Source organism: Anabrus simplex, chromosome 3, assembly GCF_040414725.1.
Source record: "Anabrus simplex isolate iqAnaSimp1 chromosome 3, ASM4041472v1, whole genome shotgun sequence".
NCBI classification, from domain to species: Eukaryota; Metazoa; Arthropoda; class Insecta; order Orthoptera; family Tettigoniidae; genus Anabrus; species Anabrus simplex.
This window is the reverse complement of record NC_090267.1, coordinates 500,920,604-500,945,796: the sequence shown is the minus strand read 5'-3', so window position 1 is coordinate 500,945,796 and position 25,193 is coordinate 500,920,604. Positions and strand designations below refer to the sequence as shown.

General features: G+C 38.7%; 2 protein-coding genes across 3 annotated transcripts in view; one reads left to right on the top strand and one right to left on the bottom strand.

Moving 5' to 3' along the window:
* The window catches only part of LOC136867478 (trypsin-1), a 52,101-nt gene extending 31,258 nt beyond the window's left edge, over positions 1-20,843 (bottom strand). The window contains exons 1-3 of one of the 2 annotated variants that reach the window (XM_067144686.2): positions 20,775-20,842; positions 15,844-15,917; positions 13,368-13,468 (exon numbers count right to left, since the gene is read on the bottom strand). In XM_067144686.2, coding sequence (XP_067000787.2) covers positions 13,368-13,468; positions 15,844-15,917; positions 20,775-20,832 — 233 coding nt within the window. In that variant the 5' untranslated portion in view covers positions 20,833-20,842. Of the gene's footprint in view, positions 1-13,367; positions 13,469-15,843; positions 15,918-20,774 lie in introns of both variants that reach the window. The other variant, XM_067144687.2, reaches the window with a different exon arrangement.
* Positions 1-25,193, top strand: part of LOC136867479 (uncharacterized) — a 1,202,473-nt gene that overhangs the window by 221,647 nt on the left and 955,633 nt on the right. The gene's annotated exons all lie outside the window — the stretch shown is intronic.

Below are 25,193 nucleotides of genomic sequence, written 5' to 3'. Positions count from 1 at the left end.
ACTCAGCTGACCTCTCGAGGCTGGGTGGACCACGTTCCAGCCCTCGTACCACATTTCAAATTTTGTGGCAGAGCCGGGAATCGAACCCGGTCCTCCGGAGGAGGCAACTAATGACACTAACCACTACACCAGAGAGGCGGACGAATTAAAATATCAAATAACTATTATTGCCGCACTTAAATTGATAAACTCTCAAGCTTAACCTTTATATTGAAATTCGCTTAGAGAACATGAACAAATGTACAATTTGGGAGCTTTCTTTTCTATTTTGATGTGTATATTATACTTACCGGACGAGTTGGCCGTGCGCGTAGAGGCGCGCGACTGTGAGCTTGCATCCGGGAGATAGTAGGTTCGAATCCCACTATCGGCAGCCCTGAAAATGGTTTTCCGTGGTTTCCCATTTTCACACCAGGCAAATGCTGGGGCTGTACCTTAATTAAGGCCACGGCCGCTTCCTTCCAACTCCTAGGCCTTTCCTATCCCATCGTCGCCATAAGACCTATCTGTGTCGGCGCGACGTAAAGCCCCTAGCAAAAAATATATATATATATATATTATACTTCCTCCCCTATGCTATATCATACAAAGCTGGGTACTTTTCGTTGCATGTTTATTTTCTTGCCCCAACACTTCTAATTCCCAATCGCCGCTACTGCTCAAGACACTTGACCTACCCGTCAGAACACCAAGATCATTTGGCACCACTGACCCCTGTCGGTTTCCTCGCGCCAGTTCAAGCTTGACAGTAGAATAGTAATCATGGGTTGCGAGAAAATAATCGAAGACAATTTTACTTCATTCCATTCCAACCAGATTATAATAGTTTAAAACAATTATGTATAATATGAAAGCAAATATAGACAATAAAATATTGTTATATTATATTCCAGAATATTTTAACTTCATCAATTCCCGTACCTCAGTGTTATTGCAAGTTTATCTTCTGCTGAAATGAAATGTTGTCCTGTGCCTTGAAATAAGGAGGTCCTTTGAAAATTAAAACCTACAACCTGTTTTCCAGTCATTGACCGGGTCAGGGAAGGAATGAATGAAATATACTCTATATAGGCTCTTAGTACGATGGGGCCACCACTCCCAAAGTGATTTATTAAATGACTGATAGATGCTATGAAATGAGAATAGAGGGTGTTGCTGGAATGAAAGATGACAGGGAAAACCGGAGTACCCGGAGAAAAACCTGTACCGCCTCCGCTTTGTGCAGCACAAATCTCACAAGGAGTGACCGGGATTCGAACCACGGTATCCAACGGTGAGAGGCCGACGCAATGACGTCTGAGCCCTGGAGGCTCCAAGGATGTCCTTTATATTATCCAAAATAGGTAAGGTAAGGGTTATTCTGCCCGAAGGCAGGTCCGAACCTCCGCAGAGGTGTTCCTGAGTCGGAGTTTACGTGCGGTAGGATGGCCAGTTCCTTTCCGCTCCTACATTCCCTTACCCCCCACCAACAGCGCGTGGCAACCCATCCAACTTCTGACCACGCCCAATGTTGCTTAACTTCGGAGATCTCACGGGATCCGGTGTTTCATCATGGCTACAGCCGTTGGCTTCTAAAATAGAGTAAAATATAATTTGCCTCATTCGATAACATTCGAGACATTTGTGTTCGTCTCTTGATGGAATGCACAGAGATCACGTTGATTTTCATAAATTGGATGAACTGATTATCTTGGTCTATGTAAATATCTAGATTTTAGAAAACAATTTCCATATAAAATAGCTTTTCACCTACGAAGAACTCTTATCGCTTGTACAGAACTGGCTCAGACTGGCATTCAGTCAACTACCGAGAACACCGAGTTCGATAGCTGCAGTCGATTAAGTGCCGGCAGTATCCAGTATTCGGGAGATAGTGGGTTCGAATCCCACTGTCGGCAGCCCTGAAGATGACCTTCCCTGGTTTCCCATTTTCACACCAGACAAATGCTGGGGCTGTACTTTAATTAAGGCCTTGGCCGCTTTCTTCCCTCTCCTAGCCCTTTCAGTTGATTTCATCATATCTTCAGTTAAATCAATTGATAGGATCTTCCTGAGTACCTTTATCAAGTCGTGCGACTATATAGTAACATGGGGCTTCACAACTTAAAATTGCATGCCATAAATATCCTCCCTTGGTTTAAGAATAATGAAATGAAATGTCATACGGCTTTTAGTGCCGGGAGTGTCCGAAGACAAGTTCGGCTCGCCAGATGCAGGTCTTTTGATTTGACTCCCGTAGGTAACCTGCACGTCAAGATGAGTATGAAATGATGATGAAGACGACACATACATCCAACCCCCCGTGCCAGCGAAATTAACCAATTAAGGTCAAAATTCCCAACCCTGCCGGGAATCGAACCCGGAAACCCTGTGACTAAAGGCCAGCACGCTAACCATTTAGCCATGGAGCCGGACAGTTTAAGAATGATTTGAAGAGAACAAGAAAACGCTTCATTAGAGGTATGAACCATAGCTTATTAGATACGCGAGTTGTGTGAAACATACTTAAATCCCCTGTGTTAAGGGTCATCGAAATATATTCCCGAAGTAGGTGAGTAGGATGGAATATTTAAATACATGGTATGAATTTAAGGGCGGTAGAGAGAATTTGTAGAGAGCTATGCAGGATACGAGAATTAATGGTAATAATCTGGGCCAGTAAAAGGATATGGAAGAAAGTGTATGATTAACATCCATTGAGGATAAATATGCCCAGCATATTATGCAATAGATATAAATTGATAATTATACTGCTTGGTACGGGTATAATATTGGCAGGCGCTCAGCTATTTGCTAAGGTGTGTCATATCACCCTGTGCCAGTAAAATATGGGTCCTCATGGTGAGGGGTGAGAAGAAGGCTTCCCCCTTGTCACATGTTGCCTTGTTTTTGGCTGGCTGTGTTCCTCAAGTACGTGACAGTTTAGCCTGCAGAGATATCTTCGCCCTTTAGAAATGCCCGTGACTTAAATATTCACTTACGTAGTAACTGGTCTTACCACCGAAAGCCGGTAGATGACCCATGCCCCAAATGGGGATATTGCAATGATCGGTAGCTAGGAAATTTCAGCTGTACCTCGAGTCAAAAAGAGTTGTGTTCGGCACCCGATTGGTGCACCATGGAGGTGTCATTGGCCCCGAGGAGCAGTGATGTATTTATGTTTTCCTTTGCAGGGTAATGTCCCACAATATTATGTATCTCTATTTGTGTGTGTCAGGTTATATTTTGTTGTTGTCCTGCTTGTACACTCAGTCTGGAGTCACTTATTAGTCAGCGTTGTGATGTGTCTACTGTGTAAATATTAGTAATAAGTTGATTACCCCAAGAGAAACGCGTACTCGAATATACAGTGCAATACTTCATAATTAGGTGTTGTTAAGTACATGATGGGTACAGTCATTCGGCTGCGGATTTTCATGAATAAGTATTTTGTGGTGTAGGTGTAGGTAGATATACTCAATAAAATATTCTCGAACTATGATTCCTTTGAAAGTGCCAATTACCCAATAGGTGCCTAACAGTAACAGTATTTACGTGATAATATACAGTAGTACCCCCACTCGCAGATAAGGTACTTGATCTTTCCAAAAAAAGTGTGTATATCAAATTGCTATCATCACTAAAGTGAAAATGAAAGAATCTCCTGATATGCCATTGAGTTAGACACATGAATAGTCATTGTAAGTTCGAACCTGGGAATGTTAAAATACAATTGAGTATCATATATGAACTGATAAAGACAGTAATTGGTAACAATGATAGAAAGACATTACCCAGGCAATGCGTCAGAATATCAAACTTAAATTGCCACTCAGGCAACCGAATTCGCACTTCATTTTGTACAGATTTTTCTGTTATGTCTGACAGTGCAATAAAACGTGTTTATTAGATTATTGTATCTCTCTTATTTTAGTGCCCCACTTTCAAGATAATTCTTTTACATGCCTACTTTATTTTCGTCGGACATTATTACGACCCGTTTGCTCTTGAGCGAATAGCCCTTTGCTCGGAATTAAAGTGGGGAGGATGGTACCTCGATGCCCCGGTTTCATTCTGCGAAGTTCTTTCATCCATAAGATCTTCATTCCTGACGTATTTTTGAGGTTTAATTTTTATACCTGGTACTCGATCGATGCCAGGGACATGTACACTAATAGTATGTTAAAGCGTTAATAGAAAGGAGATGTTTCGTAGCAATTACTCGAACATCTGCGGAAGGAAAGAGGAGAAGATTTCGGGAGGAGTATCTGAGTATTTTGGTGCTACGGCAGACTGGGAAGGAACAAAACGGATGTAAAGAAGTTGCTGATATAGTTCTTATGGGATCGGATGATAAGAGAACACTGGAATGGCCGATTGCAAGAGTGATGAAGGCATACCCAGGACAAGATGGTCTCATGGGAATAGTGAAAGCTAGACTTGCAAGGAGAGGTATCAGCAGTCCTATTTAGCGAATTTTCCCCCTTCAGCATAGTATTCAATGCATCGGGAAGGCTGAATAACAAACGGCATTACCTGTGTCACACATACCTCAGTCTGTTTCATACTATCAAAGCCAAGGATAAGACTGAGACAGGTCAATGAAAGCATCAAAGTTGCTCTGGTATATACCAGAAGACACAGTGAAGTGTAAACACTAGGTCTTGCCGTCCTATCACCCTGGACGTATTTTGCATCAAACGTGGCGGTCGTGATCACGACAAAACCCCGTTCAATTATTATTATTATTATTATTATTATTATTAGAAAATATTGGGATCAGATGGTTATAATATTAAGACACAGCAGGCCACTGGTAGATGTGCTAATATTTAGTGAAATAAATGTAAATAATGAAATGGAAATTGAGCAGTATGAGTTAGAAGGATATAGTATGCATTATTCAATAAGAAATGTTTCTAGGGGTGGAGGAATAGTCATTTTTGTCAAGGAAGGGTTCATATTTAAAGAAAAGAAATGTATAACAAATCAATTTGAAAATTTATCAGGGGAAGTTTGGATTAATGGAACACTATATGGGATCATTATGGCAGTATACAGACCACCTGACTATAATCCAAAGGATTTTGTGGAGGAGTTAGATCTTCATTTACATAGTATGAATGCCAGAAACTTAATAATTATTGGGGACATGAACATAGATATTCTGAAAGACAGCAGAGTCACATCCTTGTACAATAATATGCTAGCAGATCATCAGTTAGTACATTGCATTAACAAGTTCACAAGGGAAGAATATGTAAATGGAAAACTAACAAAATCCTGCATCGACCATGCATTGATTAGGAGTGGGAAAAATGTAAGAGATTCTTCTGTAATTCACACTAAAGTTTCTGATCATTATATAATAACTGTACAGATATCACATGATACTAGGTGTAATAAATATGTTCCAAGTGAAAAAGTTATAGATAACATACAGGAAAGGGTGAATAAATCCATGTTAAGAACAGAAATAGAAATTATTGCAAAAGAAATAAATGAGAACATGAGTTCAGATGATATATACATGAAGATTTGCAATGCAGTTAACAAGACAACTATTGAAACGAAGGATACAAAAAAACAGAAGAGAAGGAAAGACTCTCAACCGTGGCTGACGGGTGCTATAATAGAAAAAATCAAAGAAAGGGACAGACTTTTCAAAAGATGGAAAAATGCATCAAATTTAAATCCAGAAAATAAGGAAAATTTAAGGAGGTTATATAAAAGAATGAGGAATGATATAATAGCTGATATTCAAAAAGCAAAAAGAAAGTATTACAGATTGCAGTTTGAAAGTTGTAGAGAGGACATGAAGAAAACTTGGGAAGTATTAAATGATGTGCTAAAGACTAAAAAGAAATGGACAATAGAAGAAATGGTAAGACATTATTTAGGAAGGCAAGACTCACTAGAAAATATAGTTGATAACTTTTCAAAAACATTTTCAGAACAGCTAGACAAGGTCGTACATGAATGTAGAGTATAACGAAGACCATTACCTAATACAGAGAGACTTTCATCATTTTATCTACCACTAGCAAGTACAGCAGATATAGCACACATAATTGAAGGAATGGACATAAATAAATCACCAGGCATGGATAAATTAACAGTTAAACATCTGAAAGATAACATAGACATAATAACACCAGTAATACAGAAGCTAATCAATAAAATAATAGAGACAGGTATTTTCCCAAAGGATCTGAAGACTGCCATAGTGAGACCTATTTACAAGCAAGCTTCACATTTACAGTATGAAAACTATAGACAGATATCTATTCTTCAAATTATAGGTAAAGCAGTTGAAAGATACATTGCTGATCACCTAATCTCATATTTAGAAAAATTTAAAATTATTGATGAACATCAATTTGCTTATCAAAAACACAAGGGTACAAGTAATCTTCTTGAGGAATTCTCCAATTTGATCAATGGGAAGCTAAATCACGGTATGCACATTTTAGCTATGTTTATTGATTTCTCAAAGGCATTTGATTCAATTTCCCATGAAAAAAATTATTGCAGCCTTAAGCAAAATTGGGGTAAGAGGAACACCACTAAAAGTTTTTGAAAGTTATCTGACTGACCGAACGTATAGGGTAAAAATTGATAATATATCTGGAGAAATAACTTCTATTAAAAGAGGTGTTCCACAAGGAAGTATCCTAGGACCCATTTTGTATATTATTTTTGTCAATGATATAAGCTCATGTTTTAAAAAATGTAAATATTTCATGTTTGCAGACGATAAACTAATTGTATCAGTACATAAAAACCCAAAAGTAGTAGAGAAGCATTTACAAATGGAGTACAACTACTTTCAAGAATGGTGCCATGATAAGGGTCTAATAATTAACACTTCAAAAACAAAAGTCTTGTACATTACTACCCCAAAAATGCAAAGAGAAAACGTTAAAATAACAGGCCATTCAGTTCAGTGCATTCACGATGGTGAACAAAAATCATGCAATTGTGACTATGTAATAGAGGAAGTTGATAACATGAAATATTTAGGTATAATAATAGATAGATGTTTTTCATGGAAGCAACATATTAATAAGTTGTGTGAAAGACTGAGGCTAAGCTTGTTCAAAATGCAAATGGTTAAGTATATAATACCTCATGATAGCTTAAAATTGGTTTATCATTCACTTGTTGAGTCACTTATATCATATGGTGTAAGTGTATGGGGATCAGCTTCTGTTACAGACATAAACATGGTACAAATGTTACAAAATCGCATTGTCAAAGCATCCTTTTGATATGAAAACAGAGGAATATTTAGCTTAAGTGAGGATATGTTAACAGGGATGTATCAGAAGGAAAGGTTCTTGAAAGTTAAACAACTATATATGTACAACGTAATTAAAGAAAATTACTGGAAGCCACAATATAGAATTGTTAATGAACATACACATGGAACAAGACTGAGGCATATAAGTTATTTTCAGGTCATGAGGTACTACAACAAATATGGATCCAGAACACTGCAAGTTGTAATTCCTAAATTTTTGAACAAGTTGCCCTCAGAATTGACACACTTGAAAACCAAATATCAACTAAAAAACATGTGAAACTATGGATCATAGATAATAAAATTACAGTTTAAATATTTGTTCATGAATGAAAAATGTACCAAAGACTTATCTACTTTGAGTGATACTTTCAGGGATTAAGAAAAACTCACACACAGGACAAAATTACAATGCTAATGTAAATATACATACCTTATTAATGTTGTAAACAGTAAGGATTGCAACATTGTATATAAATGTGAAACAACTACACCGGCAGATAAGCACATCAAGTGCTTTGCAGGTGTAAATAATTGCAAAGATAATGTATAATATCCTACTGCATATTTGCAAATGTATTTTAGATAAGTTATGAATAAAAAAAATAAAAAAATAATAATAATAATAATTATTATTATTATTTATTTATTTAGTCTGATAGAGGAAACCCTAAATTTGCCATAAGACACAGAATAATACACAATAACAATTTTGAGGGAAGATAAAAAGATTAATGTTTAAAAAATGATAGGTTACAATTAACCGTGTTAAATGGCATGAACTCCATATAAATGGTGACGAAGAATCGAAACGGAGTACTTGATGAGTGATACGACTATCTCATCTCGTAGACTTCTCGCTAGTTTATATTTTTGTCGTCATGTGACGAAAAATTTGGGACTTGTTCCCCTCCCGCCAAAGAAAAGTCCAGTCACCGTAATTTTTTTTAGGTTATACGACTACTCAAGAAAGAAAGGGATGGTTGGATTATAGATATCCTTTTTCACATTGCCTATGTCAGTCGGCTGAGAGGCTGAAGATTCAAAGCGTACCGTAGGATCAATAATTTCTGCTTCGTTCCTCCGTCTGTCAATCGCTATAATATCAATCCTGCGAGTACTGCCTCCTTCGGCGAGGCAGTGGACTTCTTCGTACACTTCTAGATTTTTGAGACGAAGAGCATTAGCAATCAGGTTTCTGATGATGTTATGGCGTTTGATTCTAAGCAGTTCACCTTGAGGGCAACTCCCCAGCACATGTGGTAAGGTTTCATACTCACAGCAGTGTCTGCTGTGGCCTGTGCTGGTAGAACGTCCCGGCAGAGTACGTACTGGTGCAACCATCGCGGTCATCTTCAACATCTCCCTCCATTCCGAACAAGTTAAACTATCTCTTCTGGTAACCCAAGAATTAGCAGCAGGAACTTGAGCAAATAACTCAACACCTCTTCTTTTTTGTGGATATGCACACCAAGCTTCAAACTCGCGTGTTCTAAGTAGGCCTATATCGCGCAGTTGTCTAACAGATTTCGTTGATGTCTCTTCATTGAGTTGAAGTTCAGATAGGCAGCGAGTTTTTATTGCTGTGAAATTTCGAACAGCATTTACAGCTTCTAGCTTAAGATTGATGTTCAGCTGTTGAAGGTACGCTTCCCAAGTAGCGCGCATTAGTGCTAACCCTTTATATTTGTGGCTCGAATAGATCATTCGGTGTGTCACTCGGAAGTTGTAGAATTTCTTTAAGTGCGCTTCTGATCATGTTGTCGGCTTTTAACAGACCTGATTTGGGAATTTTCTCAACGGAAACAGTCTGGAAGGGGTATATCAGTGTAGGGCCAATAAACTGATTTATTACAGTCAATTTTAATGAGGTTGGAGTAAGTGAGTCCTGGTAATCTGATCTAAGTTAGCTTTCAATTTTTCAAGTACCTGATGTTCATTGAAGACTAAAGTCTGTCTGAAAGTTGCCCCTAAATACTGTATTTTATTTCTTCACTATCATTTATACATCTAATGTTTCCAGAGACCGTCACGATATCATCAGAATGAAGTTTACCATTTTCTATAATAATGGCATTTGATTTGTCTGCATTTATATGCAAACATATTTCTTGAAGCAGATTTATGACAGAAGTGACTAGGATTTAAGCTGCTGCTTGGTCTTTAGCTATGATCACCAGATCGTCGGCAAAACATAGGGATGTTAAAGGTACAGTGTTAGGACTCAATTGAAAATCATACATTTCTGATACTTTGATGTCTGTGAGTTCATCAAGGATGTGGTTTATACCCCAGTTAAATAAGAAAAGTGAAATGAGATCTCCTTGCATCGCTCCACATTTGATGTTTATCTTATCTGTATGACTAGGAGCAGTTTGAACTTGTGTTGTGTTTTCTGTGAGAAGGTTGACTAGTAACTTCTTAATGGATCTGGGTAGTATAGAGTTCTCTATTGTCGCCTTTAAGTGATTGTGTCCAAGCAGCAAGTGGATCATGAACAGATTTCAATAAAACCTTATCCGGACCTGGCCTAGTGTCAATTGCTATGCTCTTGATAATAGAGAAAACTAACTCTTGAGATATTGAAATTGTATCATCTAAGGTTTCATTCGTATAATCAATATAGGAGTCCCTCATGCAATCATTAGGAGTTTCAAATCTGTTCCTAAAATATCCTTCAACAACATCTTTCTCTCGTTTCAAATTATTAGTTGTTTTGCCACTTAAAATTTTTCTAATTGCTTTCCTCCTTTGGTAAAAATATTCATAATGAGTCAGTTCATACTAGAATTTAGCCTTCCGCCGTTCACGATCATTCTTAGAAGATCTCTCTGGGTTACTGGAGGTTGTATACTGTCGGTTGTTATTTTTGTAAGTGCCACGTTTACGAGCTTCAATATATCTAGTAACTGGACTCTTCGGACCTGGCAGTAGGTCTGTAGCTGTGGCAAGGAAGTTTACAAAATTAGTAACTTGTTCATTGAATACAGCATCACTCAATTCATGCTGAAAAATACCTAGCCATTTACTCAGTTCGTCGTGGTACGGTTTATTTTTTTGCTCTCTTTGATCAGAGGTTATTTCCAACTTCGTTCACTGACCATTTTTACTAGAAATAGGAATAGGATCTGAAGGTGGAATTTTAGACTGGCTAGGTGTAGTCATAGATGGATTCAACAAGCAGGCTTTGTATTGCTCTGGGTGTGATTTACTTATATGTATCTTAAGGCCTTTATACATTTGCCCGCAAAATTGACATTGTGTTTTGTTATCAGTGGTACTCTTATTGGTGTCATTTGCAGCCATAGTACAGGATGTATAACCTCGATAATATAGTTACAGATTATATTTTTCAATGATGATAATTTATTAGGCCCATAGACATTATTACTATGAAACTGTAGAATATATCAGAAAGTAGGGATGTGTAAATTATTTCGTCTTGTAAATGCAAACCATGAATTGAAGGTATTATAGTGGGATATTAAAAGAGAGTTAAAGATGGCAAGAAGAGAGAAACAAAAATATTGAGGACATAGCCTAATTCAGACGTTGAATGATTAATGGACACACAACACTTATATGATAACAAGCGGCTACCTTAGTAATATGTTGGAGTTATCGCCTAGATGTCGTTGGTTTATCTTTAGCTTCTCTGTATACACTTAAAACTACTGGACATATAAATCAACTCCGAACAATATAAATCAAAATGGCTGTCGTCTTGACAAAAATTCAGCACACTTATTTAGTGAAAATTTTCTATAATGGGAGCACAGGTATGATAGATAACATCAACTGGGGCACTATACACCTCAATACGCCACAAAGTACACGAATCAGCCTGTAAATAAACATAATTCAGCATGTTAAACCACTAATGCCACCCACTTGGATTCGGAAGGTTTCCATCTGGCCATTCGCTGCTTTGTATATTATTATTATTATTATTATTATTATTATTATTATTATTATTATTATTATTATTATTATTACCGAGTTCTGCTGGATCGCAGAGAGGTGAAAGAAGGTGCGGGCTTGAAAAGGTCTAACCACAATATCAATAATTGAATTAAAACTTTAAAAGGTTATATTTAATTTAGACTATTAAACTTAATATTGTTTTCTTCACTGAGTTAACACAATAACATGACAGGTACAAATAGCAATCTTGAAACAAAACTTTAAAAAAACCGGAATAGTGAATTTTACAGCTTTGGGGCTTCAAGCCCTTAGTTCACAAATTCCGAGATATCGGATCCAGTTTACAAAACTTGCGAAATATCAATGTTTAGACAGGGACGGACATACCCCGATTAAGAGCGCTTGCTCCAGAAGTTACAATATTTAGCCTTCCAAGAAGCACCTTCACTATTACAAAACTTTGAAAAGAACTTACGTGCTCTCGATTTCTTACAGCCCACTCAAGACAACATTACATCAAAATCTTACACTCTCTGGCCTCACAAGGCACGAATTACAAATGGAAATAGTTTTACACAGGGGTATCTAGTACCCAACATACCGGGCCTTTGCGGAAAACAACAGGTTAAATAAATGGCCCGAACACAAACTGAATGGAGGCGTACAATTGCGCTCCCAGATAATGAAATATTAAAAACCTAACAGGGCTCTCGACCCAATGAAACAGGAGCTAGTCCCAAGCTACTGAGGTGGCTCGTATGGAAATAACTTTAATATATTACAGGAAAGGAAACAGTTACGAAATCGTAGTCACCTCAAACCAAGATGAAGGGGAGCTCTAGAGGGTAACTCACTCTCAATCCCCGATTTACAGTTAAAGACTTTATTAAATTTTACATTAGTCAAAAGAAAATTTGTATTTTAGAATTTTTTTTTTACATAGTTAATAATTCGGACCTTCCCCTCGTATAAGTCTGCGGAGGAAGCTACAGAAAGCTACACACTCAGAAAGACGACGATCAAGAGACAAGGAAACTTGAAATGCCGCAACTTATATACCCTCAGGGAAGGTTCTAGAGGATTCTGGGCTAATCCGGACACAGCCTCTCATTTTTGTTGTCCGAACCCAAAAGTTACACTCCAAAGCGAACAAGAATCCTGTGATAGGCTGAAAATTAATTACAGAAAATTATCATTGGCCAGATTCAAAACTGGCGGAATGAGAAGGAGGTGTTGTAAACCTAGAATTACATAAAAAACAAATGAAAGTTGAGAAAACCAATAAACACAAAATTTCTTTCAATAACAACTTCCTTTACCTTGCACCAGAGTGGATGACCATAGTTTTTTTTTGGTAGTGACATCTGTGTAAAAATGTCCAAACTTTTTGATGTACGGCAAAAACAAAACCAAGAGATATCCAATCAGTTTAGGAAACTTCACAATAACACAATTACTCAATACTTCATTCGTGACATCTTCTGATTAAAGTTCCAACTCTACGTAGTATCAGTTTCACCTTTTGGTCGATAGAGGAGTTCATTAAGGCGCTTATTTGGAATGTGCGTAGTTGAGGTGTACCTCCCGGTACAATTATTATTATTATTATTATTATTATTATTATTATTATTATTATTATTATTATTATTTTTTTGCTAGGGGCTTTACGTCGCACCGACACAGATAGGTCTTATGGCGACGATGGGATAGGAAAGGCCTAGGAGTTGGAAGGAAGCGGCCGTGGCCTTATTTAAGGTACAGCCCCAGCATTTGCCTGGTGTGAAAATGGGAAACCACGGAAAACCATCTTCAGGGCTGCCGATAGTGGGATTCGAACCTACTATCTCCCGGATGCAAGCTCACAGCCGCACGCCTCTACGCGCACGGCCAACTCGCCCGGTATTATTATTATTATTATTATTATTCTTTTATTATTATTATTATTATTATTATTATTATTATTATTATTATTATTATTATTATTATTATTATTATTATTATTATTATTATTACATGCATGAAGAGGGTGGACTTGGTTCAGTTGGTGAAAAGTTAAGAAGTCCAAATAAACCCCAACCTTCTGAGTACGTTGATCTACTTATCCTTAAAATACTTAATTATGGACTTTAGGTTCTCAAGCTAAAACTTCAAAACAACTTACTGATGTACACAGTGGGCTGCTGTGAGAATCCATCTATCGCTTATAATTGTACCTCCACAATAGGCACCATCCATACCGGGAAGATCAATCCCGAGATGAGCCTGAAAAGAGAGATCTCACTTCCGTGATCATGATGGTGCTTGTGATGATGATGATGATGTTTGTGATTATTATTATTATTATTATGATGATGATGATAATTAAAATAGTAGTAATAAAAATAGTTTGTGTTTCTTAGGCATACGTTTATAACGGCGTATCTTGTGTTCCAGACTGACAGCGATGCAACGTGGCGATGCTTTAATTTCTCAATTATGACATTTATAAAGAAAATTAAAAAATGTGAAAAAATTGGTTTTAGTACTCGTATTAATTTATTATTATTATCAAAATACAATATTTGTGTAATTGTCTCTGTGAAGAAAGAAAAAAACGTCTGTCTGCCCATTTTATTTTTTGAAGCATTTAAAGCTTTTCACAACTCAGTCCACCTACACTAAACAGACCCCTTTGTAGTGTGTCGACTGCCGATTCCCAATAATTCGGGTTCAATATCCACAGAAGTCCGCCTCTGTGGTGTAAAGGTTAGCGTGATTAACTGCCACCTCCAAAGGGCCGGGTCGATTCCAGGCTCTGCCACGAAATTTGAAAAGTGGTACAGGGGGACGGAATGGCGTCCACTCAGCCTCGGTAGGTCAACCGAGTAGAGATGGGTTCGATTCCCACCTCAGCGATACTGGAAGTAGTTCTGCGTGATTTCCCACCTCCTCCAGGAGAATGCCGGGATGGTACCACGGCCGCTTCCTTTCCCCTTCCTTGTCTATCCCTTCCAATCTTCCCATTCTCCAACAAGGCCCCTGTTCAGCACAGCAGGTGAGGCCGCCTGGGCGAGGTAATGGTTATCCTTCCCCGTTGTTTCCCCCGCCCCAAAAGTCTCACGCTCCAGAACACCGCCTTGAGGCGGTACGAGTGAAAAACCAACACTAGAGGGTAAACGGATTAAGAAAGAAAGATCCGCAGAGGTAGATTCAATTTTAAACGATGGGATAAATGTTCATGCCACATGATGTCGGCGTCTAAAGGACCTCTAGTGACACATATGGTGTGAACTCGACAACATTAATTAAAACTAAGCTACAGGCACCAAGGATAAATCCGGTTTTAATCTTCCATCTGTTTGATATTCACGCACTGATAGTCTACAGTATATGGTGTAAAATTGTTTGCGCACGGCAGCTAAGCAAGTACCATCATATCGTAATTATTATAATTACTAGTTACCATTCCAAAAATGTTCAGAAAATGTTCATGTAACATGCAGTTTGTTGTTTTGGTGGCATAAGAGATAGTAATTATTGTTATTATTTTGCTTCTATCATTTTACTGATGTCGCAAATGTAACATTTCTATAACTAACGAATATCACACGTGATCAGATCCTAAGAGTATACGGTACCTTGCATAGAGGAAATATGCTGAACTCCTGTAACGTGGTATATTTATATTAATCTACATATAACAATTTGTTTTCTTACATCTGGTTCACTAAGGAACGAGTCGGAATCATTTGCAGTACTGGAGTTCTTGTCTGCTGTGACCGCACTTTGAAAACAAAGTTTTGCATTCATTGCCATCTTTTACGTTTAGGAGAAGAGACGGATATAATCTGTTCTAAAATCCTTATTGATGATCCACCAACTACTCTCTAAATGTTGCTTATGATACTACTCCAGCCTGCATCTGTTCTGACCTTTCCGTAATAATTAGCCTCCCTCTACTATGTTTCTTACCGGTTTTTCCCTCTTAGATAAATGAACATATCCTTCGTATTGTAAAAGTAGGACAACATCTGTCAGATGATCTAAAATTCCAGTGTAAAATTAGGGTTACATTTTAAGAGTTCGTATTCACTTACTTACTCTCCGGCTGTATCAGGCCTTTAGTCACAGTGTCTGAGCTTCAATTCCCGGTAGGGTCAGGAATTTTAACCACCACTGGTTAATTCCGCTGACACAGGGGCTGGGTGGATGTGTCGTCTTAATCATTTCATCCTCATTACGACGCGCAGGTCGCCTACGGGTGTCAAATCAATAAACCTGCACCTGGCGATCCAAAGTCCTCGGTCACATCCCGGCGCTTAAAGCCATACGCCATTTCATTTTTATGTACTTACTTTCTTCGTCGACAGTTAATTAATTTTAATATAATTACACTCTCCACGTTACACCTCCAAGTCATTTAACTGATATATCACTCTTTATTTTTCTTTTAGTAAAGAGCTGTTGTCCATCTCATCGTTCTAAACGAGGCGTAGATTCCTGTTATATTTACACCTATAAATGCTCATAATGGAAATTATTTCTTTGTTACGTTTTTTCATAATAAATTAAGAATCAATATTCTCAGTGGAATAAGTAATGGAATAAACTCTTAAAAACGCTTTAGTTTTAGAAGCATCAGTATATTTTTGCCATACCATGCTCGGGAATTCAGCGATCGAAGCCTTCTCTCCTCCAAGAATGCGATTATGCACGTCATCTCTGGTTATAACTGTAAAATGTTAGAAAAATAAGTAGTTATATATTTTAACATCTAAGTATTAAAATATACCATTTATAGCACTACAGAAATAAGTTAGATTTATGCAGCGAAAATGTAATTATTAAAATAGTGAACTCAGGCTTGTGGAAGTTTTGCTGTGTCACTTATTTGATTAATTCGCTGTGGATAACTAACAATTTCCAACGATGAAATGAGATGTTATTTTAAGGACACATAAATCAATAACAATAACAGTATTTAATTTATTTGGTATCCAGATCTGTATAGTAGGCGTCACCTCAAGTCTTAAGTGGTTCCTTTGATGTCATACATGAAGAACTGATGAAAAGATCCTTCCGTTTGTGAACAAAATATCCTTCCCTGTGTGAACACTTCCCATATTTTTCCTTCTGCATCTCGGATCTCGTCCTGAAGTTGGCAGGTAATCTGAGAGACTTTTATATGACGTGTATAGCATCAAAGAGATCGCTTAGGACTTTAGTTGACTCCGGGTATACGTAACTGTGAGTACTTAGTGACAACGTGCTGGTCGCTTCGGTGCTTGCTATCTACAATGTACAGTAGTTGATGATGCAGTGGTCTAGCCTGTTCCACAATTATACGACGGTTTTTGGAACTTCCTCCACGATTCAAATCAGGACCCTGCTTCGTCCAGTTGCACGCTACGACTGGTCTCAGGGAAACACCATCGAGATCCGGGCAGCATACCTAGCAGACTTTCATTCCCTTTGATTTTAACGTCCTTGAGAAACGTGTTCACAAGAACGGTACAGAGCGTGCGGGAATCGGCATTATAAAAGACGAATGTGTCAACCTATAAATCATAGGACCCTGTCTCTGAATTACACAGTTCGTAAATCGCCTTCAACTGCACCTGACTTGCATGAATGACGCGAGACAAAGCATGATGGACTTGTTTCCCTGTTGGAACCGTTCACCGACAGTCAGAAGTATGGGTGATGTCACGCACTGATAAGAACTGTGAAGCAAAGTAACAAGAATCGTACAATGCAACAATGAACTGAAAAGACAGGTTCAGGGATGCGTGATGAACTGACAGAATATTTAACCTGTTGTTGTATGTTTAACCTGTTAGTTCTAAGTTGTCACACTGACTCATAGTTTCATTGTGCCATGTCATATTCATTCTAGTGTGTAATAACCCACTTGAGTGTCTTTCTTCGCTCGATAAATGGTTCAGTTACTAATAACGTTGCGGAACATTTCATATTATGATTTTCATACAATGGTGTGTGATAAACGAGCTGTGAAATAAATTTTTGTATAATGTGTTGCCATTTATGCGGATGATTACTGGTTAGATATGACCGGAAGTTACAGGGTGGAGTTACGTACAATCGATCTTTGTTAAGTGATCTGAGAGTGCTAACTCGTGATATAAATTTATCTAAGATAATATTGCTGAAGTTTGGAAGTAAGCAGGTAATTAGTAAAATAATAATAACCACATTAATTACACTTGAATTAATACATTTATTTTCAGTTAATATGTGGTTTATCAACATTTATGATGATTAATTCATGAGTGATATTTTATAGTGCGCATTTTTTCTTGACAGTGAAATTTCATGTGCTGCGACGTATGGTCGTGCTTTTTGTGTATTTAATGATAGATATTGTGTGGTTAAGCCAGTACAGTCACTGAGACGGCGTTATATCACCATGATAATCCTTTTTTGCGTGAGACTTGGTGAATCTGATCAGCACCATTTTTTATAACAAACGATCTTACTGATCGCTTACGAAATACAAATGATAAATCTCTTTTATAAAGCGTGGACTTCCTCTATTACAAGTAAGGGAGGCCACTTCGATCAGAAGTTTAATACGTTTTGAAAATGACTTCCGCAACAGTATCACTAGTGCTATTGCCTTCTGTGATAGAAATAAATGAGCGTGGCCAATGAAACTAACCATATTCAGGACTGTATTCACATAAACTTTTTAACATTTGGTTGTTATGATTAGGTTTCCAAATTATCTGACGCCAGTTAATGTATAGAATACCAAAAAAATAAACGAGGTCAACATAATTCTAGCTTCCTGAGTCTGATGTTTCATTCCTTGAGCCAAATTTTCTTCGGAGGAAATTGCGACAATGAGGTCAATTGAAATGGATTGATTTTACTTGTCACCATTCTTTCTTGTCGTTGTTGCTTCTGTTGTAGAAAGTTATTTAAAAATGTACATAATATCTACGTGCACTTCTAACACACAGGTTCAAAAGTAGACGTAAAAATACTTGGTCTTAAGTCCATTCCATGGTGTATGATTACTAATATTTCTGTAGACATTCCCTGATCGTCTCTTTGTAAACAGTAATACATTTCTTTTGACTTTTAAGTTATATTTTATCGTCTATAACAACGTGAAATTAATTTAAACTTCTCCTGCATTATTATGTAATTACAACACAATAAAATTTCGCATTTCAGAAGAAATAGTAACTTTGATGAAATATTATTCCGGTATCGGGAACATCTAGATTATACAGTTAAAATTATACTCAGTCACATTGCACACGTTTAGATCATAACTCTGCTACATCAAGAGCATTCTGTATGCCTTGAAAGATTTCATCTTCTGTACAGGAGGATGGGCTCAGTGGATATTGAAGCATGTGCTTCACAGTATGGGTTTCCTCGGATTCGCACTTGATTTTGTTAGCATCGATGTAACCCTTCATCGTTAAGGTCATTTTGTATCTGCCCATGCCTGATCTCCATATATTCAAGGATTTCCGCGTTGTGCAGGACACATTGTAGCCAGGTGTTAAGCATTCAGCTACTACTGTCTGTCCGGGGATGTTAGGAGACCTTGTTTTCCATAGTTGCAATATTGTTTTTTTCGTTCGATCCGATTAGCTCCTCCAGTTTTCGAAGAAAACTGTTCCTGGACTTCAGTCTTTGAGCTGGGAGAACATGCACAGTCTGCGACACAGTAACAAAGAGCCATTGCTTTGTGGTTGATTACCCCACTTCGATCCAGCCAGGTGCAGACTTCCTCTTGACAGTTCTTAGGGTGTTTCAAGAAAGTGAGAGCTCCATCAAGCGTTACTCCCAGGTACTCGGAACTGTAGCTCGATATCTGACCACATGACTTACAGCTTCTCATGTGCTTGTTTGCTGTTCAAAAGAAAGGCACGGACATGTGTGTTTGTAGGATTAGGTCTGAACTGGTTTATATCATAATAGCTGGATAAGTTTTTGAGGCCCAGTCGTGAGAACTAAAAACTTGCAGCATCATAGAACATATTCACTTCTTTTGCAAGTTACGTTACGTCGCACCGACACAGAAAGGTTTTGTGGCGACGATGGGACAGGAAAGGGCTAGAAATTGGAAGGAAGCGGATGTGGTCTTAATTAAGGCACAGCCCCGGCATTTGCCTGGTGTGAAAAAGAGAAACCACTTAAAACCATCTCTAGGGCTGCCAACAGTGGGGTTCGAACGTAACGAAAATGAGATCTCAAGGAGGCAGACAACAGATCACTTGATTGGTAACAAATATGGATTGTACTTAAAATGAATTCATTGCAAAAAGACCGAAAATGCTGTATGTAGCCTATAGTAGACGACTGCGTAAGAGCTGGTAGTAACAAACACACAGTAAGCAAGCCTCGTCATGGTGGAATAGTATCGTCTAGTAACCCGCATGAACGGCTGAACGTTCAGCGTTCTTCTGGTTCGGGAACTAGGTGTTTGTGATGTCCTCATCATTTCTGGAACTTTCACACCATACACAACACTAAACTTCTCCACAATAATATAAGAAGCATTTTCCTATGCACGACCGATTCCGCTCACCCTCGACGAGGCTGTACGAGGTTAGCAATAGCTACACATATTATCAATCATCAATCAATCACTACTGATCTACATTTAGGGCAGTCGCCCATGTGGCAGATCCCCATACCTGTTATCTTTTTCTTAAATGATTGCAAACAAATTGGAAATTTATTGAACATCTCCCTTGGTAAGTTATTTCAATCCCTAACTCCCCTTCCTAAAAACGAATATTTGCCCCAATTTCTCCTCTTGAATTCCATCTTTATCTTCATATTGTGATCTTTCCTACTTTTAAAGATACCACTCAAACTTATTCATCTACTGATGTCATTCCGCGCCATCTCTCCATTGACAGTTCGGAACATACCACTTAGTCGAGCAGCTCGTCTCCTTTCTCCCAAGTCTTCCCAGCCCAAACTTTCCAACATTTTTGTAACGCTACTCTTTGGTCGGAAATCGCCCAGAACAAATCGAGCTGTTTTTCTTTGGATTGTTTCCAGTTCTTGAATCAAGTAATCCTGGTTAGGATCCCATACACTGGAACCATACTGTAGTTGGGGCGTTACCAAAGACTTACATGCCCTCTCCTTTACATCCTTACTACAACCCCTAAATACCCTCATAACCATGTGCAGAGATCTGTAACTTTTTTTTACAATCATATTTATGTGAATACTCCAATCTTCCCTTATATTTATACTTAGGTACTTACAATGATCCACAGAAGAAACTTTCACCTCATCAAGGCAGTAATTAAAACTGAGAGGACTTTTCCTATTTGTTAAACTCACAACCTGACTTTTGATCCCGTTTATCATGATAGCATTGCCCATCTCACAACATTATCGAGGTCATTATATTGACTACTACAAGAAATTGCTGAATCTGAATAAATCCATGTGGTACACTGATCGTCCTTAAAAATAAATAACCTTGAAGCAGCATAGGAGGTTAAAACTCTAAAATCCGATCTGAATAATGGTAAATTCTTGTCTTTAGTCAATAAATATTATGCTTTTTATAGAAAAATGAACTTACTTGAGTTTTCCGCCGCAGCCAGTAAGACCACGAACAAGAATGGAGTCAGGGAGGTCATCCTGGTGACAGTTCTGACCTTATGATGTGCAGTACAGAATTTCTCGTCTTTTATAAAGCATAGACTTCAGCACGTGGGTCACGACTTGTTCATTCCGTGTCGTGTGCCACTCATCTTTATGGTGAGTAATTTCATGCTTATTTTCGCGTTCATACTTCAGTTGCAGACGCTTGAATCGTGGTTGTACAAAGTGGAGCCGAGCGGGTAGATGGGCGAGCTGGTCAGACAAGCTGAGCTTGGCGCTGGGAAAGCACCCGTATGAATAACAAGCACACATGATAATGCATAATCAAATTCAGATAATTTCTCACCCTGTCACAGAAGATGTTGAAAATGTCTTCAAAATGCATCTACACATTTCTGGCTGCATCTAAGGAAATTTTTATTCATACGCATTAGTTCATCTACCGAGAAAGCATCAATTTCTCTCGTGATATTTTGTTTGAGTTCATCTAGAGTCTGAAAACGGGAGTGTTGGCGGCCCTATAGTTTTAGAAATTACAGTCACTTGGCAGAGATATGGGAATATCATTCTCGTACCGTTATTTAACAACTGAGGGACTATGAATACCAATCTGGATATTTACAGCAAGATTCGGCAACCGCGCATACGGCTAACGAGTCGTTAAGTTTAATTGAGAAAATTTTCGACAACAGGTTAATTAGTAAACCATTGGGGCCGCAATGTCTCCAAGATTTTAAGGTTTTATATTTTTATTTATGGGAAAAATTGAAAAATATGGTTTATGCTACAAGCCCTCACATTCATGAACGTAAACAAAATATCACGAGAGAAATCGAGGCTATCTCGATTGATGAACTAATGCGTACGAATGACATTTCCTTGAATATTGAATTTTCACGACCGCATTGTAATCGAAACCGACTTTCAACCTATTAGGTCGTGTTACGTACATTTAGTACGTGTTGAAGAGATGTTAAGTACAGAACAAAATGGCCACCCAGACACCAGTGGGATCCGAACCCACAACCTCCCGATTTCGCGTCGTTTGAGCACGTACTAAATGTACGTAACACGACCTAATAGGTTGAAAGTCGGTTTCGAGAGCATTTCCTTAGTTGAAACCAGAAATGTGTAGATGCAGGTGGAGTACATTTGCAACATATTCCTTGAGAAAGTGAGAAATTATTTTACTTTGATTATCCGTTATTATGTGTACTTGCTATTTAGATGCGATTCATACGGGCGCTCCCCCGGCCCCAAGCGCAGTGAGTTGCCCTGCGCTCGTCCGACCAGCTCGCCCATCGCGCCGACAGTCCGGCTGGCCCCACTTTGAGTGAAAGGCCCTGTATTATAAGTGTTGAAATATCTATATTTGTGAATGGTTACACACCTAGAAACTTACGACAGTCTTCACGTTTTGACACATTTGTCATCAGATCATGTAGATAATCTTTCCGGTATATTTAAATAGATTTTTGCACATTCTTGGCCTTTTGCCCATGTTAACTGCGATCGGCATTAATGTCGGCTAAGCTCTGTCTGACGAATACTCTTCCTGAAGCCACCGCTTGTGTGGGATTTATTTACTACTGCACGATTCTGTGGTGCGATATGGTGTGTTTAAATGAAGGTGTATCAGAACGATGATGTTCATCCAGTCTCCGAGGTACACGAATAAACCAAATGTGGTTAATATCCCCGTCCCGTGGTCAGATAGCAGAAATAAAAATGAGGAGCCTGATACAAATAATCATTCACCTTTTCTGCTCGTACATGGATCATCTGCTGAAAGTTAAAAAGTAACAGGGAGGGATTCAGTTAGGTGGAAATGTAGTAAGCAGTCTCGCCTAGGCTGACGACTTGGTCGTAATGGCAGATTGTGGCTGCAGTCTAATATCTTGGAACTTGAAAATAGGTGCAATGAGTATTGTACGAACATTAGCCTTTCGAAGACGAAATTGATGTCAGTAGGTAAGAAATTCAACAGAATATAATGTCAAATTGGTGACACAAATCTCGAACAAGTAGATAATTTCAAGTATATAGGATGTGTGTTCTCCCAGAATGGTAAGTGAGATGGAATCAGGGTGCAGTAAAGCTAATGCAGTGAGCTCGCAGTTGCGATCAACAGTTTTCTGTAAGGAGGAAGTCAGCTCCCAGACGAAACTATCTTTACATCTGTCTGTTTTCAGACCAACTTTGGTTTACGGGAGCGAAAGCTGGGTGAACTCAGAATATCTTAATCATAATTTAGAAATAATAGACATTAAAGTAGCGAGAATGATTGCTGGTACAAACAGGTGAGAACAATGGAAGGAGGGTACTCGGAATGAGAATATAAAGGCTAATTTAGGAGTGAACTCAATGGTTGAAGCTGTACGCATAAACCGGCTTCGGTGGTGGATTCATGTGTGGCGAATGGAGGAGGATAGGTTACCTGGGAAAATAATGGACTCTGTTATGGAGGGTAAGAGAAGTAGAGGGAGACCAAGACGATGATGATTAGACTCAGTTTCTGGCGATTTGAAGATAAGAGGTATAGAACTAAATGAGGCCACAGCACTAGTTGCAAATAGAGCGACGTTTAGTAGATTTACAGATGCTTGCAGACTAAACGCTTAAAGGCATAACTATCTATAATGATGGTGTATGTACGTATATATGATACAAATAAGTTGAAGTAATGCAAGACTCAGCTAGGGGAGTCATGGTTGCGAACGCACACAGCGATATTGACAGCCCAATGTCCCTCATTTAGTGACCTCTTACGACAGGTGGAGGATACCGAGGGTGTATTCTACCAGGTTTTTTATTGCTCCGATATCTTTCGATTTTGGACGGGCTCCCCCTGAAAAATATTTACCCCCCCCCCCAAAAAAAAAAATTCTAGGTACGGCCTTGCTTACCACACTCGTACAGTTTATACCAGATTCAACAGCGATGCATGTATAACTTGTAACAAATTACTCCAGTAAGTTCGCGAGGTTTCTCTCGTGGCACACAGAGCTAATTCAGAACCTGCCATAGATAATGGTCATTCGCCTGAAGATCAGATGGGGAACATACAGCGTGATGCATCCGCCCCTTCCAATGTAGTTTTATGCAACCCACAATATTCCTTCCGTCCTGAAAACTTCTGCCCTGCCGGTATGCTCAGGCAACACAACAGGATATCTTGGTATTTACCGCCTCACCATGATAGGACGCCGTAATGTTATACTCGTATTAAACACTGGAAGACATGCGTGTGCCTTCTAGATCATATAAACCTGACACGCCGGCGAAGCACTAAAATTATATTGTGACAGCAGTAAACCTAATACTTGCTATAAGCTACACAGTGTGCCTTACGGAACCGTAGTTTGGTTGGTAAAGGCGTGGCGGAGCGGGCTTGCATGTCAGGTGGGAGGTTCGAGTCCGGGGCGATGATCAAACTCTTTTGAAATATTTGTTTAATACGTACCGCACGCAGTTTAAGTTCAATACCCCATTTCATGCAAATTGTGTGCGAATAAATGTATTTTTGGCCCTAAGAAGGGCCGATTAGTTATCAGGCAGTACACATACAGACCGGAAGTAATAGAAACACAACCTCCCTGACAATGTTTTATCGCAGCAAATGCTCGATGTGATGACCGTTTTGATTTAAGCACATTCGGGCCCGGTGTCCAATAGATCTTCTTGCGCGCTGAAGTATTCCAGGTGTAATTGCTCGGCAGGCGTCCGTGATGAGTTGCCGGAGCTGGTCAGGGTTTTCCGGTCTTGAGTGTTGTACCGGGTGGTACACCTCCACGCCGCTAATTCAAACTTTGCGCCAGTTAAAACTCCTCTACTGGAGGAAGCCTGAACTTTAACTTCCATATTAATTCAACGATTTCTCAGAAGATGTCATTACTATAAATTTTCAAGTGTTCTGAACTATGTCAGTTTCGATTCGTTTTTGTTTTATCTGCAGCAAGAAGTGTGGACATTCTCTTCTAGATGGCACTACTGAAGGACTACAATTATGCACCCTAGTGCGAAGTGAAAGAACTGAGTTTTTGAAGAAATTTTGGGTTCATAAGTTTGTTCTTTGTTAAATTTCTCTCCGTCATTGTTTAAGTTGGCAATATTAACCCTTTCTTTCCGCCAGTTTTGAATTTGACCAATAAGGAATTTCTGTAATTAATTTTCCACCAATAAGGTGTTTCTTCTTCGTCTAGTGTAGTAGTTTTTGCCGTTATCCAATAAAATGCTTGTGGGCGGGTGTTCTCATTCCTGAAACGCTTCGAACTTTCCACGAGGGTATATAAACTGCTAATTTTCGGGTCTCCGCGCCACTTCAGTAACATCTATCAGTGTGTAAAGTACGTAGCAGGGGGCGGGAAGCGCCTCTTTCTTCGGGCAGCAGTTCAAC